The sequence below is a fragment of the Mustela nigripes genome, chromosome 14, assembly GCF_022355385.1.
Source record: "Mustela nigripes isolate SB6536 chromosome 14, MUSNIG.SB6536, whole genome shotgun sequence".
Lineage (NCBI taxonomy): Eukaryota > Metazoa > Chordata > Mammalia > Carnivora > Mustelidae > Mustela > Mustela nigripes.
The window spans coordinates 20,946,260-20,958,608 of record NC_081570.1 but is presented as its reverse complement, the minus strand read 5'-3'; the positions used below and the strand labels follow the sequence as shown (position 1 = coordinate 20,958,608).

Sequence of the window (12,349 nt, the reverse complement as noted above, 5' to 3'; positions counted from 1 at the left end):
TAAAATTCCTACAACAGTGTCTGAGATATGCTAGGCACTGAGAAAATATTTGCCTATTTTATGAAAAGATAAACAGCAGTCCCTTACCCTATTGATCCCTACCCCCAGTTCCCACTCTCTTGAGGCAGTTTCCACATCTCCCTAGAATCTGCACATTTCTAAATAATGTACTTTCTCATTTGTAGTTTCAGGTATCTTAGCGACTGTCCTCCATTCATACATATATACTTCTCCATCTTCTGATTATAATTTCTCATAAAAAAGGAGCACCTGGCTGGCTCAGTCAGTAGAGCATGCCACTCTTGATCTTGGGAGGGGGTATGAGTTCAAGACCCACACTGGGCAAAAAATAAATAAATAAAACAAAATGACTGTCAAAGCCATATTGAACATTTACATTACAACTTTGTAAATATTTATAGCAGCGCCACATTGTGTTCTATGATTACATTTGTTTTGGGGTAATCAATCCAGGTTGGAAGAGGATGGGGGAAACCATAAAAGAGGGTATTTGATGTACTTGAACAAAAGGAAATTTACATTTAAGACATTGGCACTAATGAAAAACTACACATGTGAAAAACAAGGCAATTTTTAACTATAGGGAACAACAACAAAAATATACAATTGTCAGAATGGCAAGGAGTATATTATAGAGTACTATGTGACTGTTCTCATATATGTAAAGCACCTTCAGAGAGCTTTAGAACGCTTAAGTGCCATACAAGGAAAAGGAATTGAAGTTCGAGGCTCAGGTAGAGGCTGATTTAAATTCCAGCCTGGTTTGTGCATTTGGTAGGTAGCTTCTTGACCTTAAGCAAATCACAACTCTCAGGGACTGTTTCCCAAGGGACAAGTATGACTGTGCAGGGCAGATGTAAGGATTAAAAGATCTATTATTGCATATAAAGTGTTCAGCACAATGCCTGGCTCATTTTAAGTTCTAACACAGAAGAGCTGTTACTAAGAACAGAGTATTTTCAACATGCTATCCTGTCAAATGGGAAAACTCCAGTAAGTCTAAACCAAATGGACTTTTTTTGGGAGGGGGTGAGGAGTAGCAGAGACACAAGTGCTTCTTTTCAAAGGAAATATTAGAATCAAAAGTGTGATGTCCCTTTTAAGAAGTCAATTTCCAATCAGTATATTGCCTGTATTAAAACCAAAACTTCGGGGGGGAGAAAAAATCACAGAATACATTTGAAGTTCTTTTACATCATATTCATTTTTTTCAAGTCTTTTCCAAGAAGAATCCTTCTGGTGATAATAAAAAAACTTCCTGTTATACATTAATAGACCTTCTAGATCGGCATTGTCCACTGTTAACTTTCTGCAATTACAGAAATGTTCTATGTTTGCATAGCCTAATCCCATAGGCACCAGCCATACGGGACTACTGAGGACTTGAAATGTGGCTAGTCCAAACAAAGAAATTAATTTTTAAATTTTTACAATTTTAATTAATTTAAATGTAAATAGCCACATGTGGCTAGGGATCACCATTGTAGACAGGTCAGCTGTATGATCTGGTTGCTCAAATGCCTGGAAAGATCTACATTTATATGAGTAGTAAGTAGTCTTAAGAGTTACTGTGCAGTTAACCATGTTTAATCAATTACATCAGCTGTTGAGAAATGATATAACAGCAAGATTAGTATAAGTATTTATAGCTATGTGCTATACTCAAACCTTGGTTTGGGATTAGGATATTAAAAGATCCATTTCATGTCTCACATTATGCAGCATATTTTTTTTTTTTAACTCCAGTGATTCCTGAAACATAAATACCTAAGCAAAAAAATCAACCAGCTCTTTTTCTCTTTTTTGATTTGTATGAAACAGCCACATCAAGAGCTGACTGGCACATACTAGGACATGGCGACATCACTTAGGTCCTAGTCTTGCCCAGGTGCATAGGTATGGGTTTATTCTGCTCTTCCCAACACAGCAGGAGCTCCCTTAAAAAAGCAGGGAGTATGTAGAAAACAAGTGGCCTGTTTTATAAAACTCTAGATTTATTCAAAGTGTTAAAAGATTTCACTCTCCCCTCCAAAATACTTTACATTTAAAAAAAATTTAAACTGTTCTATTTTCTCAGCCTCTGTACAAGCTGCTGCTTCCCTTTCTGTGCACCAGCCTCTGTCCCTCTGACCCCTCTCCCCTCCCTCCCTTCACTCTCAATATTGCTGTAAGTTTGTTTATAAGACTCTCCTTCCCCACACCCCTCCACGTCCTGCTCTGCAGATGTAGCTTCCTTTCCAGACTTCAGGCCCCTGGCTACAGGCAAGGCAGGTCCGATGGGCAGGATACTCAGGCAATGTCTGAAGGGCGGAATGCTTTGTGCTTCTGGGACGAAGGCTGATTGGCTTTTTTCTTGATCAAGTGGAGGATCATTGTTTTTTCTTCTCCATGGACATCTGTTGAGGGCCAAATATTTGGCTTGGGGTTGCCCACAGCTGGGCAGCCCTGCCCCATCTCCAGTTTCCCCCAGGCATAGGTCCATGACAGCTGGGTCTGACCACCATACCATTTGTCTGCCTGTGGATTGTGAAGGACAGAGAGTGGCACATGGCTAGTGTAGGGCTTGATGATTCCCAACTTTTCAGAACGTGGGCACCAAATCCCCATGGGAGGAATTTTTGGTTTTTGGCAGGCAACACCAGGTCAGCCAGGACCATGGGAGGTAGGGATGAGGGGGAAAGGTCTAATCACAAAGCTCTAGGGTGAGCAATGTTCCGGCTGCCGAAACTCCTCCCCTCTTCCATTTCCCCCCACTCCCCTTCATCCTGTAGGCTGCAGGATGATTCAGGAAAGGAGGTCGGAAAAGAGGAAAAGGATTCTGTTCTGCTGATAGGAAAAAGGCAGGAGATGACAGAGTACTCGGGGCGGGGCGGGGGGGGGGGCCTGTTGGAATCTGTAGTCATCATAGCTTCCCAGTTTCAGGAGGGAGAGTGGTGGGGCCGGGAGCAAGGCCCGCAGAGGCTTCATCAGCTCTGTTCTTTGTCCTTGACTAGTAAGACTGTGTGCTGGCCCCCACTGGACACTGATAAGACCACACGGTTCTCCAGCTGTTTGCCAGTCATCTCCACGGGGCTCCAGGCATCCTCCTCCTGTCCTGTGCCCAGCTGGTAGTTGGTGCCCATGCCCCAGGCGAAAACACGACCTACAGGGGAGAGAAATGGGGGCAGCTGTCTCTAGGATCCCTAGCCCCATCTTTTATACTGTGAGAAGCCTGGAACATGAGGGTGAATTTTGGCTTTGGCCCGTAACAGCCTAGCAATGCCCCAGCCTCTGGAGTTCAGGGAAGCTGGGAGAAGCCAAAGAGATGACAGATTAAAAAAATAGCTTTGTCAAGCAGAGACAACAGTCCTTACACATTGCTAAAGACTTCTCCCTGCTCCTAGGCATGGCATTCAAGGCTCTACATGACTAGCCACTCCCCAAACCCCTACACCACCTGCCATTCCAATGACCTTAGAGACTGATCTGGATGTTCCTGTGCCTGGGATGCCCTCCACTGCTTGTCATAAAGGACTGAACCTTTAAAGTTAGTACAAGCACCACTTCCTCAGGAACTCTTCCCAGGTAATTCCAGGCCAAGTGCTTCCATCAGCTCCAGACTTCTCAAAGTATCTGTGGCTATCCCTCTCACCCACCCAGGGTCTGGTGACCACCTGGTTCATACCGTCTTGGGCTGTGCCTGCTAGAACCCTAGTGACTAAGCCTTCTCTCTCCTAATAAAAGTCTAAGTACAGCTCCCTGGGAAGCTGGCACATACTAGGTTATAAATAAAGGGGTCACCTTGGTGGAAAGTGTAAAGAGAAACCTGAGTTAAGACTCTGGAGACCTGGGGCGCCTGGGTGGCTCAGTAGGTTAAGCCGCTGCCTTCAGCTCAGGTCATGATCTCAGGGTCCTGGGATCAAGCCCCGCATCGGGCTCTCTGCTCAGCAGGGAGCCTGCTTCCCTTTCTCTCTCTGCCTCTCCATCTACTTGTGATTTCTCTCTGTCAAATAAATAAATAAAAATCTTAAAAAAAAAAGACTCTGGAGACCTGGATTCAAGTCCTACTGCCTGTGTGGGCCTCAGTGGTATATCTCTCCTTACTATTCTCCTATGCTACGAAACATATCACCCTTATGAATTTTATGTTCATCATTTTATGTTCATCAAAGCCAGAGCTTCTGACAGGAGAAAACAAGGTCCTCACAAACAGTGCTGTCTGCATCTCAGCTCTGTTTAATCATGGACACCAGAGCCTGACGAGCAGTCCGGTAAGAATCACGACCCCTAAGACACGACCACACCGAGGATGGGCAGCCCCAACTCACCATCCTTGGTCACAGCATACCCCACGGAAGCCCCACAAGCCACCGAGGAGACGGCAGGGAGCCTGGAGATGAGGGTGGGTATGCTCTTCTCCTCAGCACCCTCCCCAAGGCCCAGCCGCCCGTACTCGGCCCGGCCCAGGCTGTAGGCTTTTCCTGTGGGAGGAGGGAGGAGAGATGAGGAGGAGCAGAGGACATGCTCCAGGTAGGCCCAGAGTGGTGAGAAGCAGGTGTGCAGCATCTGTCCCAGGGAGGCCTGGGAGAACCCCCGGAGGACCCCACTGAGCTCATACTTGGATGAGTGCCAGGGCTCTGGGGGATGGGGATGGCCCTCATGGACCCACATCTGACCCAACCCACGGAGCAGGCCCAGGTTCCAAGGACCCCGGTCTCAGGAGTCTGGCTGGGCTATGCCCAAGGAATACTCCACCCGCAAGCCAGCGGTCCCACCTTCCGAATCCATGCAGACTGTATGATGCTGGCCACCAGAGAAGCCCACCCAGGACTTGGTAGAGTTCTTGAAGGATGTCAAGTTTTGAGGTACAAAGCAAGATTCTGTGCCCGGGGTTCCTGGAAAGAAAAGGCCAGGATAGAACTGTCAAGGGTGAAGCTGTCCAAGGAGCTGTCCTTCTTCATGCCCTCACATACTGCCTCCCCCACACCAATACCAAGGTATAGATCTTCTCACTTTACAGAGAGCAAAACTATGATCTGAGGCATAAGCTGACCCCAACAAGGGTGCCCAGCAAATGAGCAGTGAAGCCAGGATTGGAACCCAAGTCACTCAGAGCTGTGCAAGATCCCAGCTTGGGACTCACCAAGCTGATGATAGTTGGAGAGGCCAAAACCATACACATGGCCTTCGCAGGAGATGGCAAAGGTGAAGTAGGCACCACAGAAGGCATCCTGGAATCTCACATGACCCCGGCTTCCTCTGGATTTCAGCATCACACACTTGGGGACCAGGAGTCGTTCTGTAGGCAGAGAGGAGACTGGAGTCAGTGGCAGACACACACACCTTCTCTCTGTCCTCTGTGTTTTTCCCCATTACTACAGCCCTTGGAGGGAAGCTAAGCAGGGATTCTTCTTCCTTTTCCCCATTTAAAGAAGAGGAAACTGAGGTCAAGAGAGTGCAAGTGCCTCACTCAGACTCCCCGAGTCGTAAAAGGTAGCATTTACATGGAACTTACCATGTGCCAAATGTTCTCCTATATTAACTTATTTCACTTCACCACAACCCGATGAAGTATGTTTAGAGATGAGAAACATCCAGTACGTTTAGAGATAAGAAAACTACAGCCAGTAGGTAGAAGAACCAAGATTCAAATCCAGGGTGGTCTGGCTCTAGAGAGATCTCACCTACCACTGCAGGCCTATCTGATGCAAGCCTAAATACACAGAGAGAATCCCTCCTGCTTCTGACATTCTCCAGGGGGTGGCTTTCCTAGCTGCCCTGCCAGAAGGACGTAAGCCACCTACCAAGGCCCTGCCGGCCACCACGGTTGGCAAATAATTCAGGCACACGGCCCAGCTGGCCCTGCTCCCCGCAGCCCAAAGTGTAGAGGTCACCATCAGCTGTCAGCATCACCAAGTGGTCATTTCCTGCGGGGGAGAGGAAGGCAGAGGATACAAGGCTTGTCTGTAAGGTCCAAGACCAGGCCTGTCCTGGAACGAGTTCTCCAGCTCCTGCCTAATGTGAGTACCCCCAGGCTCACCTGAGGCCACCTTCACTACAGGCTCAGTCAGCTGCACGTGCACGGGCACCATGCTCTTCTTCATGGGCTCCAAGAGTCCAATCACACCGTTATTGTCCTGGAAGGCCAGACAGAGCACTTACCGGCCGGTCCTGTCTGCCCCAGACCAGCCAGGTCCAGCTTCGCAGCAACCCCAGAGCTGTCTGGTGAAGGGGACTGGGGCCAGATGAGGACGAGGCGCTGGGCAGGAGCCAGGACAAACAGGGAAATACTTCATGAGTGAAATGCTATGTGGCTTGTGATTTGCATTAAAATAACAAAGGAATAGGGTAGTGGATGGGAGTAGAGAGAAATAAGCTTGGCCACAAGCTGATGACAGTGGAGGCAAGTAGATGGGTATTCGGTACTTTTCTGACTACTTTCAGGTGTTTGAAATTCTCCATAAGAAGTTTTAAAAACAGGGGTGCCTGGGTGGCTCAGTTGTTAAGTGTCTGCCTTCGGCTCAGGTCATGATCCCAGGGTCCTGAGATTGAGCCGCTCATTGAGCTCCCTGCTCCGTGGGAAGCCTGCTTCTCCCTCTCCCACTGCTTGTGTTCCCTGTCTGTCTCTGTCAAATAAATAAAATCTAAAAAAAAAAAAAAAAAAAAAAGCATCTGATTCCTTTATTTTTGACATTTTAAAATAAATACCAAAGTACCAAAACAATTTTAATGCTGACTCTACTGTTTAAACTCCCCTGCCTCAGAAATTCTGAGATGTGACAATCCTTTCCATGTACCCCAAAACCCCTGACAGATGTAGAAGAGGGTGGGGGAGAGGGGAGGTTGAAGGCAGGGAGATGGGTGAGGACTGCAGGCTTCCTGAATCTGCCTCAGCCCAAAGGCCTCCTTGACCCACCCTTTTCCCAAGATAACACACTTCATAATACAGACTCAAGGAAAGAGCCAGGGGTGTGGACAGGCCTGGATGAAGAGACCTGGGTCTGGGTCCAAGCTCTGCCTCCGGGCCTTGATTTCCCCACCGTTAGGTACAACAGGGAGGTGGAGATGGATTATCACTGGGCTCTCACCAGTGAATTCTGCCAGCCTGCCCCCATGCGGTCTTCCAGACCCAGTCTTACCCGGAAGGAGCCCCAGAGGAAAACACGACCATCCTCAGTGAGGGCTGCTGTGTGACTGTCTCCTGCTGACACCTGTACCACTTTCTCTTGCAGTTCCACTTTCCCGGGGACCATCTCTGAGCCCTCCACGGATGTGTCCCTTCCCAAGGCACCCTCATCGTTGCAGCCAAAGGAGTAGACCTGTGCCCAAGATACCCACATTAGCGCAAGTCTGGCTTCAGTCCATTCTTGTTTAGACCACTCCCTGTGCAGCTGACCAGCTCCATCTCCACAGAGTAATGTGTGCGGTTCAAAGCTCCTTCCTCAAGCCCTCCAACCCCATGCCCAGACCAGTCTTGGGCCACCCACCCCAACCTACCTGGCCACTTTTGCTTAGACACACAGTATGCATGCCCCCAGCCTCGGCTTGCACGATGTCCTCTGGAATGGGCACCAGAGCTGGCTTCTTCCTCTCCATCACATTCTCGCCCAGCCCCAGCTGGCCCACGTCACCCTGGCCCAGTGTCAGCACCATGCCTGGTTCTGTGCTGTGGGACCTATGAGAGACTGAGGGGTGAAGAAGACAGCCCTTGAGTGTGCAGGATGACAGGAGAGAGGAGGGGTCGCTGCATGGGCTCTGGGACCACAGACGCCTGGGTTCAAGCCCTTGCTCTGCCACAGACCAGTCATAGGACCTTTCTAGGAAGCCTAAGTCTCCTCATCTGTAAAATGTGAATAGCAAAGATAACTATGTCACAAGGTTTTTGTGAAAATTAAAAACTGAGCACGTATTAATATGAGGGAGGACATGGAAACATGAAGACACTCAATATTGTGAAATGAATCTTGGTGGGAAGGGGAAGAGAACAGTGAGGATACAGTTTTCCTGAACAGCTCTAAGTTCTCAGGAGTCGTGGTGCCAACAGTGAGGACTCAGATAAGGTCTACCTTTTACTGGCTGCTTACTCTACGAATGTTAAGTTGCTTTGTAGTCCCCTAAGTTATACTACAGGCCTTCCACATTTAGGCTCCTGTTTTATAGGAAAGGAAACAGAGACTCAGAGGTTAAGTAACCCTCCCAGAGTCATGGAGCTAATAAACAGTAAAGTTTGCACTGCAACCAAAGGAACCTACATGGGTCAGAGCACTGTCCCTAGCCACCACCCTCAGGCTGCGACTTAAGTCCTAGACATACTCCCACAGAACCCTTCCGCTCCTATCTGGGAGCAGACACACAGCAGAAGAGGAAGGGGCAGGAGTAAGACAGAAGACAAGCATTTGCGAAAGATACAAGCCAACCAGTGGAAGGCACAGCGCCATCTGAGGGCCAATGGCAGACGCCCGCAGCCCTGGGCAACCAATGGCATCCAGCTCCTCCCCCCGGGGGTGCGGCCACGGCTGCCAGGGCCAGTACGGCTGCGCAGAGGGTGCCCTGGGCAGGGAGCCACCTGGTCGGGTTTTCTGGTCAGGAGGGCTCGGCCTCCGGGCACCTGGAACGCGATGGGAGGCAACGGCCCTCACTGCCTGGTTACGATGGTCTGCAAAAGACAGACACTGTCTGAGTGTGGGTCCACACTATTCCCTCCCAGATTGGGGGTGGACTTTTCTCCTCCCCGACTCCCTCCAGGGTCCCAGGAAAGAGCAAAGCACAGATACCTCCCTCAAATGCTACCAGGACGTTATCTCATTTTCCTCTTAACAGCCCAGCGAGATTGGTGCTGTTCTTTCCTCTGTTTTATGAATGGGTTACTTCAAAGCTCAGAGAGATTAAGTCACCTGCCCAAAACTACATGGCTAGAAAGTGGCAGAGCCTGGACTTGAACCCACTTCTGGAAGTCAGTGGTCTTAGCCATAGTATATTAATCCCTAGAGCAAAGTCCTAACTAGGGTCTTACCACCCCCCTCCTCACCCCCACCCCCGCCAGTACTGCTTGAGTGCTTGTAGACAAGTCTCTGCTCCTTTACAATTGCTGAGGGTAGGATTCAGTAAGCTACAAAAGACCCTCCATCTGGGTGGAGTTCCTGGGCTTCTAGGCCCCTCAGCTTGTCAGGGGGATGTCAGGGGGAAGCCCAGTCCTAGATTCTGGGGGCTCCAAGAGGTCTCCCATTCAGAGACAGAGGCCAGCACCAACTTACCCTTCACCTTCTTGCTTTTGGGGAGAGCATCTTCTGGGGGTGACCTTCTCTTAGCTATACGTTTGGGTGGCATCTTCCTTTCCTGAAAAACCGAGGCAAATATTCCATCTCAGAAATGGCAGTCATTTTCCTGCTCTAAGTAACCTTTACCAGAACCCCTAAAAGGGTAAGAGGAATTCTGACAATTCCACTTCTCAGAGTTTACCTGAGAAGAACAAGAACAGAATAGTGGATACACCCAAAGTTTAGGTTTCATACATATTCTCTACTGCATTCTTCCTAACAGTAACCAAAAAAAAAAAAAAAAAAAAAAAGAAAAGAAAGAGAAAAAAAAGGAGCAACCCATACGCTCCATGGTAGGGGGTGCCTAGGAAATATGCAGTATATTCAGGATAGAACAATATGAGGCCATTAAAACTGACACCTTCAGAGATTTGTTTATTGAATAGGAAGATGTTTGTTGCCAAATAATATAAGCAGCTTGAAAAAACAGCCCATCATCCCATAAAAAAAGGCATATACATGCAGAAATAGGTACACAAGACTCTGTGGTAGGAAATATATTCACTATTAACAATGGTAACCTCTGGAAAATGGGATTATGGACATTTTTTTTTCTTTGTACCTTCCTGTATTATCTAAGATATCTGACAAAGAACTTTACATGTCTTTTTCAATTATTTATTTATTTTAGGTTTACTTATATATTTCTGTAATTTCTCCACCTGTGAGATTCACATTCATGACCGTGAGATCAAGAGCTGCATGCTCTTCTGACTGAGCCAGCCAGGCACACCTATTTTTTATTTTATTATAAAAAATTAAAACCTTGAAGAACCAAAATCAAGTTAGTATCTCTCACAGCTCCCCCTCAACCCTGAGATAACCAACAGTAACTTCGGTAAAGCACTATTGTTTTCAAACCAAAAGAAAAACCAATCAACCAACCAACCAAACAAACAAACAAATAAAAGCTAGTCTCATTATATAAAACCAAACCAGACCATCTGTGCCCCCTGATCCAAAAGTGCCACTACTGAGTAGTGGCTTTCCTACTGGCTTTCCTAAACAGTCCAATTAAGAAATATACACTTAGGTCGCCTGGTGGATCAGTTGTTAAGCAGGTGCCTTCAGCTCAGGTCATGATCCCAGGGTCCTGGGATCCCCCAAGTCCTGCATGGGGCTCCATGCTCTGCAGAGAGCCTGATTTTCCCTCTGCCTGCCGCACCCCCTGCTTGTGCTCTCACACAGATAAATAAAATCTTAAAAAAAAATAAAAATAAACACTGTATACACTCACCAGGTGTTACAAAAAGGGGAAAGGAAAGCACTGAGTGGCAAGAAAGTTTCTTGGACCTAGCACCATCCAGGACAGCGGAGGGCTTTGGCCCCAAATCGCTCCCTCATTTGGCTGCTGCTGCCCCACAAGTCTCCCTGTCTTCCTCAAGGCTGCTCCCAGAGACACTCTCCCCAGCTCTCTCAGTTCCAATCCAGCCCAAACTGTGTCCAAAGCCACCTTCCTCCACACACCCAGCCCCAGAAATAAATCCTTATTGAGCCCTGGTCTGTGAAACTGTCGAAGCCTGGGGCTCTCCAATCTGACTGCAAAGGTTCTGGAGTGGCTAGCAGGGGTCAGCGCCCTTCAGAGCTAACCTGATGTGGAAGTGGAATAGCCTGTGCTCACGGAGAGCCTCAGGGCCAGAATCTTTCTAAGTGCTTGACGTTGGGCAGAATTACTTAATCGCTTCATGATTCAGTTTCTTCCTCAGTAAAACAGGGATAATAATCGTACCTATATCTTTGTTATTGAGGATTAAATGAGCTAATACTGTAAACTATACACTCATATCGGTATTATAACATCTAGGGACGCCTGGGTGGCTCAGTTGGTTAAGCCGCTGCCTTTGGCTCAGGTCATGATCCCTGGGTGCTAGGATTGAGTCCCATATCAGGCTCCTTGCTCGGCAGGGAGCCTGGTTCTCTCTCTGCCTCTGCCTGCCTCTCTGCCTGCTTGTGCACACATTCTCTCTCTCTGACAAATAAAACCTTCAAATACAACATCTAGACCCTGCCCCAGGCAATGCCTGAGCACAGCTCTAATCTAATCTAACCCACCTCTCCTCCCTTTTTCAGTTAAGGGATGAGACTCTACCCAAGACTATAAACCAGAGGGAGAACTTCAAGAGCCCTTCCTGGGCTCAGCTGTGGGCCTAACCTCCCCATCTCCTCCTTCCAGCAGGTCCTAGAGCATCAGCCCCTCCCGCTCCCCACTGCATGGTAATGAACACAAGGCCAATGGTCTCTGAATTTCTGAGCACACTTCTGCTTACTATCCTGGCGGGGAACAAAGGACTGAAGATAAGGAAGCAGCCAAAGGTTCAGAACCCTCCAAACCTGTGTAGGCTGAGCTTCCTCTACAGGTTGTGACAGGCCTGTTCTGACTCTGATGAGGTGGCAGTTCTGAATGTCACCCAACTTTTATTCTTTTGGGTTGGGATTCCTCTCTTTGGGACCCACCTCTTTGAGAACCCCCCACCCCTTACCATGCTAAAGATGCCCATTTTCTGGGATTAGAGGGAACTGGATTCATCTGCTAGAGCTGTGGCTTGTTCACCCTGGCTTTTGTGACCCTGGTTGGCCAGCAGCCTCGACCTCTGAGCTGTTTCCTCTTCTGTCGGAGGGAATGCTATGACCACCTCTCAGGCCTGCTGTCAAAACTGAATGAAATGTTGTAATGGACTCTGCAGTGCCAAGCACACAGTAAGTACGCAAGACATGGCAGCATTTATTCATTTGTTCCACAAATATTTGAGTGCCTATTACCACTGCTTGGCGTTGGGCCACATGTGGCAAGGATAAAGGAGACTAACCCTCTCCCTGTTCTCATGGAGCTTACACTGTAGCAGGAAAGAAACATTACTGATAGTGCTGAGTGAAAGATAAGCAAGGAGACATGAGAGATAACTTGGGGGTGCACAACAATGTGTGTGCTTAACCACGCTGAGCTATATGCTTAAACAAGGTTAAAGTGGAAAAAAAATGGTGAAAATAGTAAACTTCATGTATATTTTATCACACCAAAAAAAAAAAAAAAA

At 47.8% G+C, this 12,349-nt stretch overlaps 1 protein-coding gene across 4 annotated transcripts in view; it reads right to left on the bottom strand.

The window, feature by feature from the left end:
• Positions 1-372: 372 nt before the first annotated feature.
• Positions 373-12,349, bottom strand: part of RCC1 (regulator of chromosome condensation 1) — a 16,440-nt gene continuing 4,463 nt past the window's right edge. For 3 of the 4 annotated variants that reach the window (XM_059376869.1, XM_059376868.1, XM_059376870.1), the window contains 10 exons: positions 9,255-9,336; positions 8,567-8,656; positions 7,498-7,685; positions 7,140-7,319; positions 6,041-6,137; positions 5,805-5,927; positions 5,144-5,299; positions 4,776-4,895; positions 4,329-4,481; positions 373-3,163 (listed from right to left, as the gene is read on the bottom strand). In XM_059376869.1, coding sequence (XP_059232852.1) covers positions 2,988-3,163; positions 4,329-4,481; positions 4,776-4,895; positions 5,144-5,299; positions 5,805-5,927; positions 6,041-6,137; positions 7,140-7,319; positions 7,498-7,685; positions 8,567-8,656; positions 9,255-9,327 — 1,356 coding nt within the window. In that variant the 5' untranslated portion in view covers positions 9,328-9,336 and the 3' untranslated portion in view covers positions 373-2,987. The remainder of the gene's footprint in view (positions 3,164-4,328; positions 4,482-4,775; positions 4,896-5,143; positions 5,300-5,804; positions 5,928-6,040; positions 6,138-7,139; positions 7,320-7,497; positions 7,686-8,566; positions 8,657-9,254; positions 9,337-12,349) is intronic. The other variant, XM_059376871.1, reaches the window with a different exon arrangement.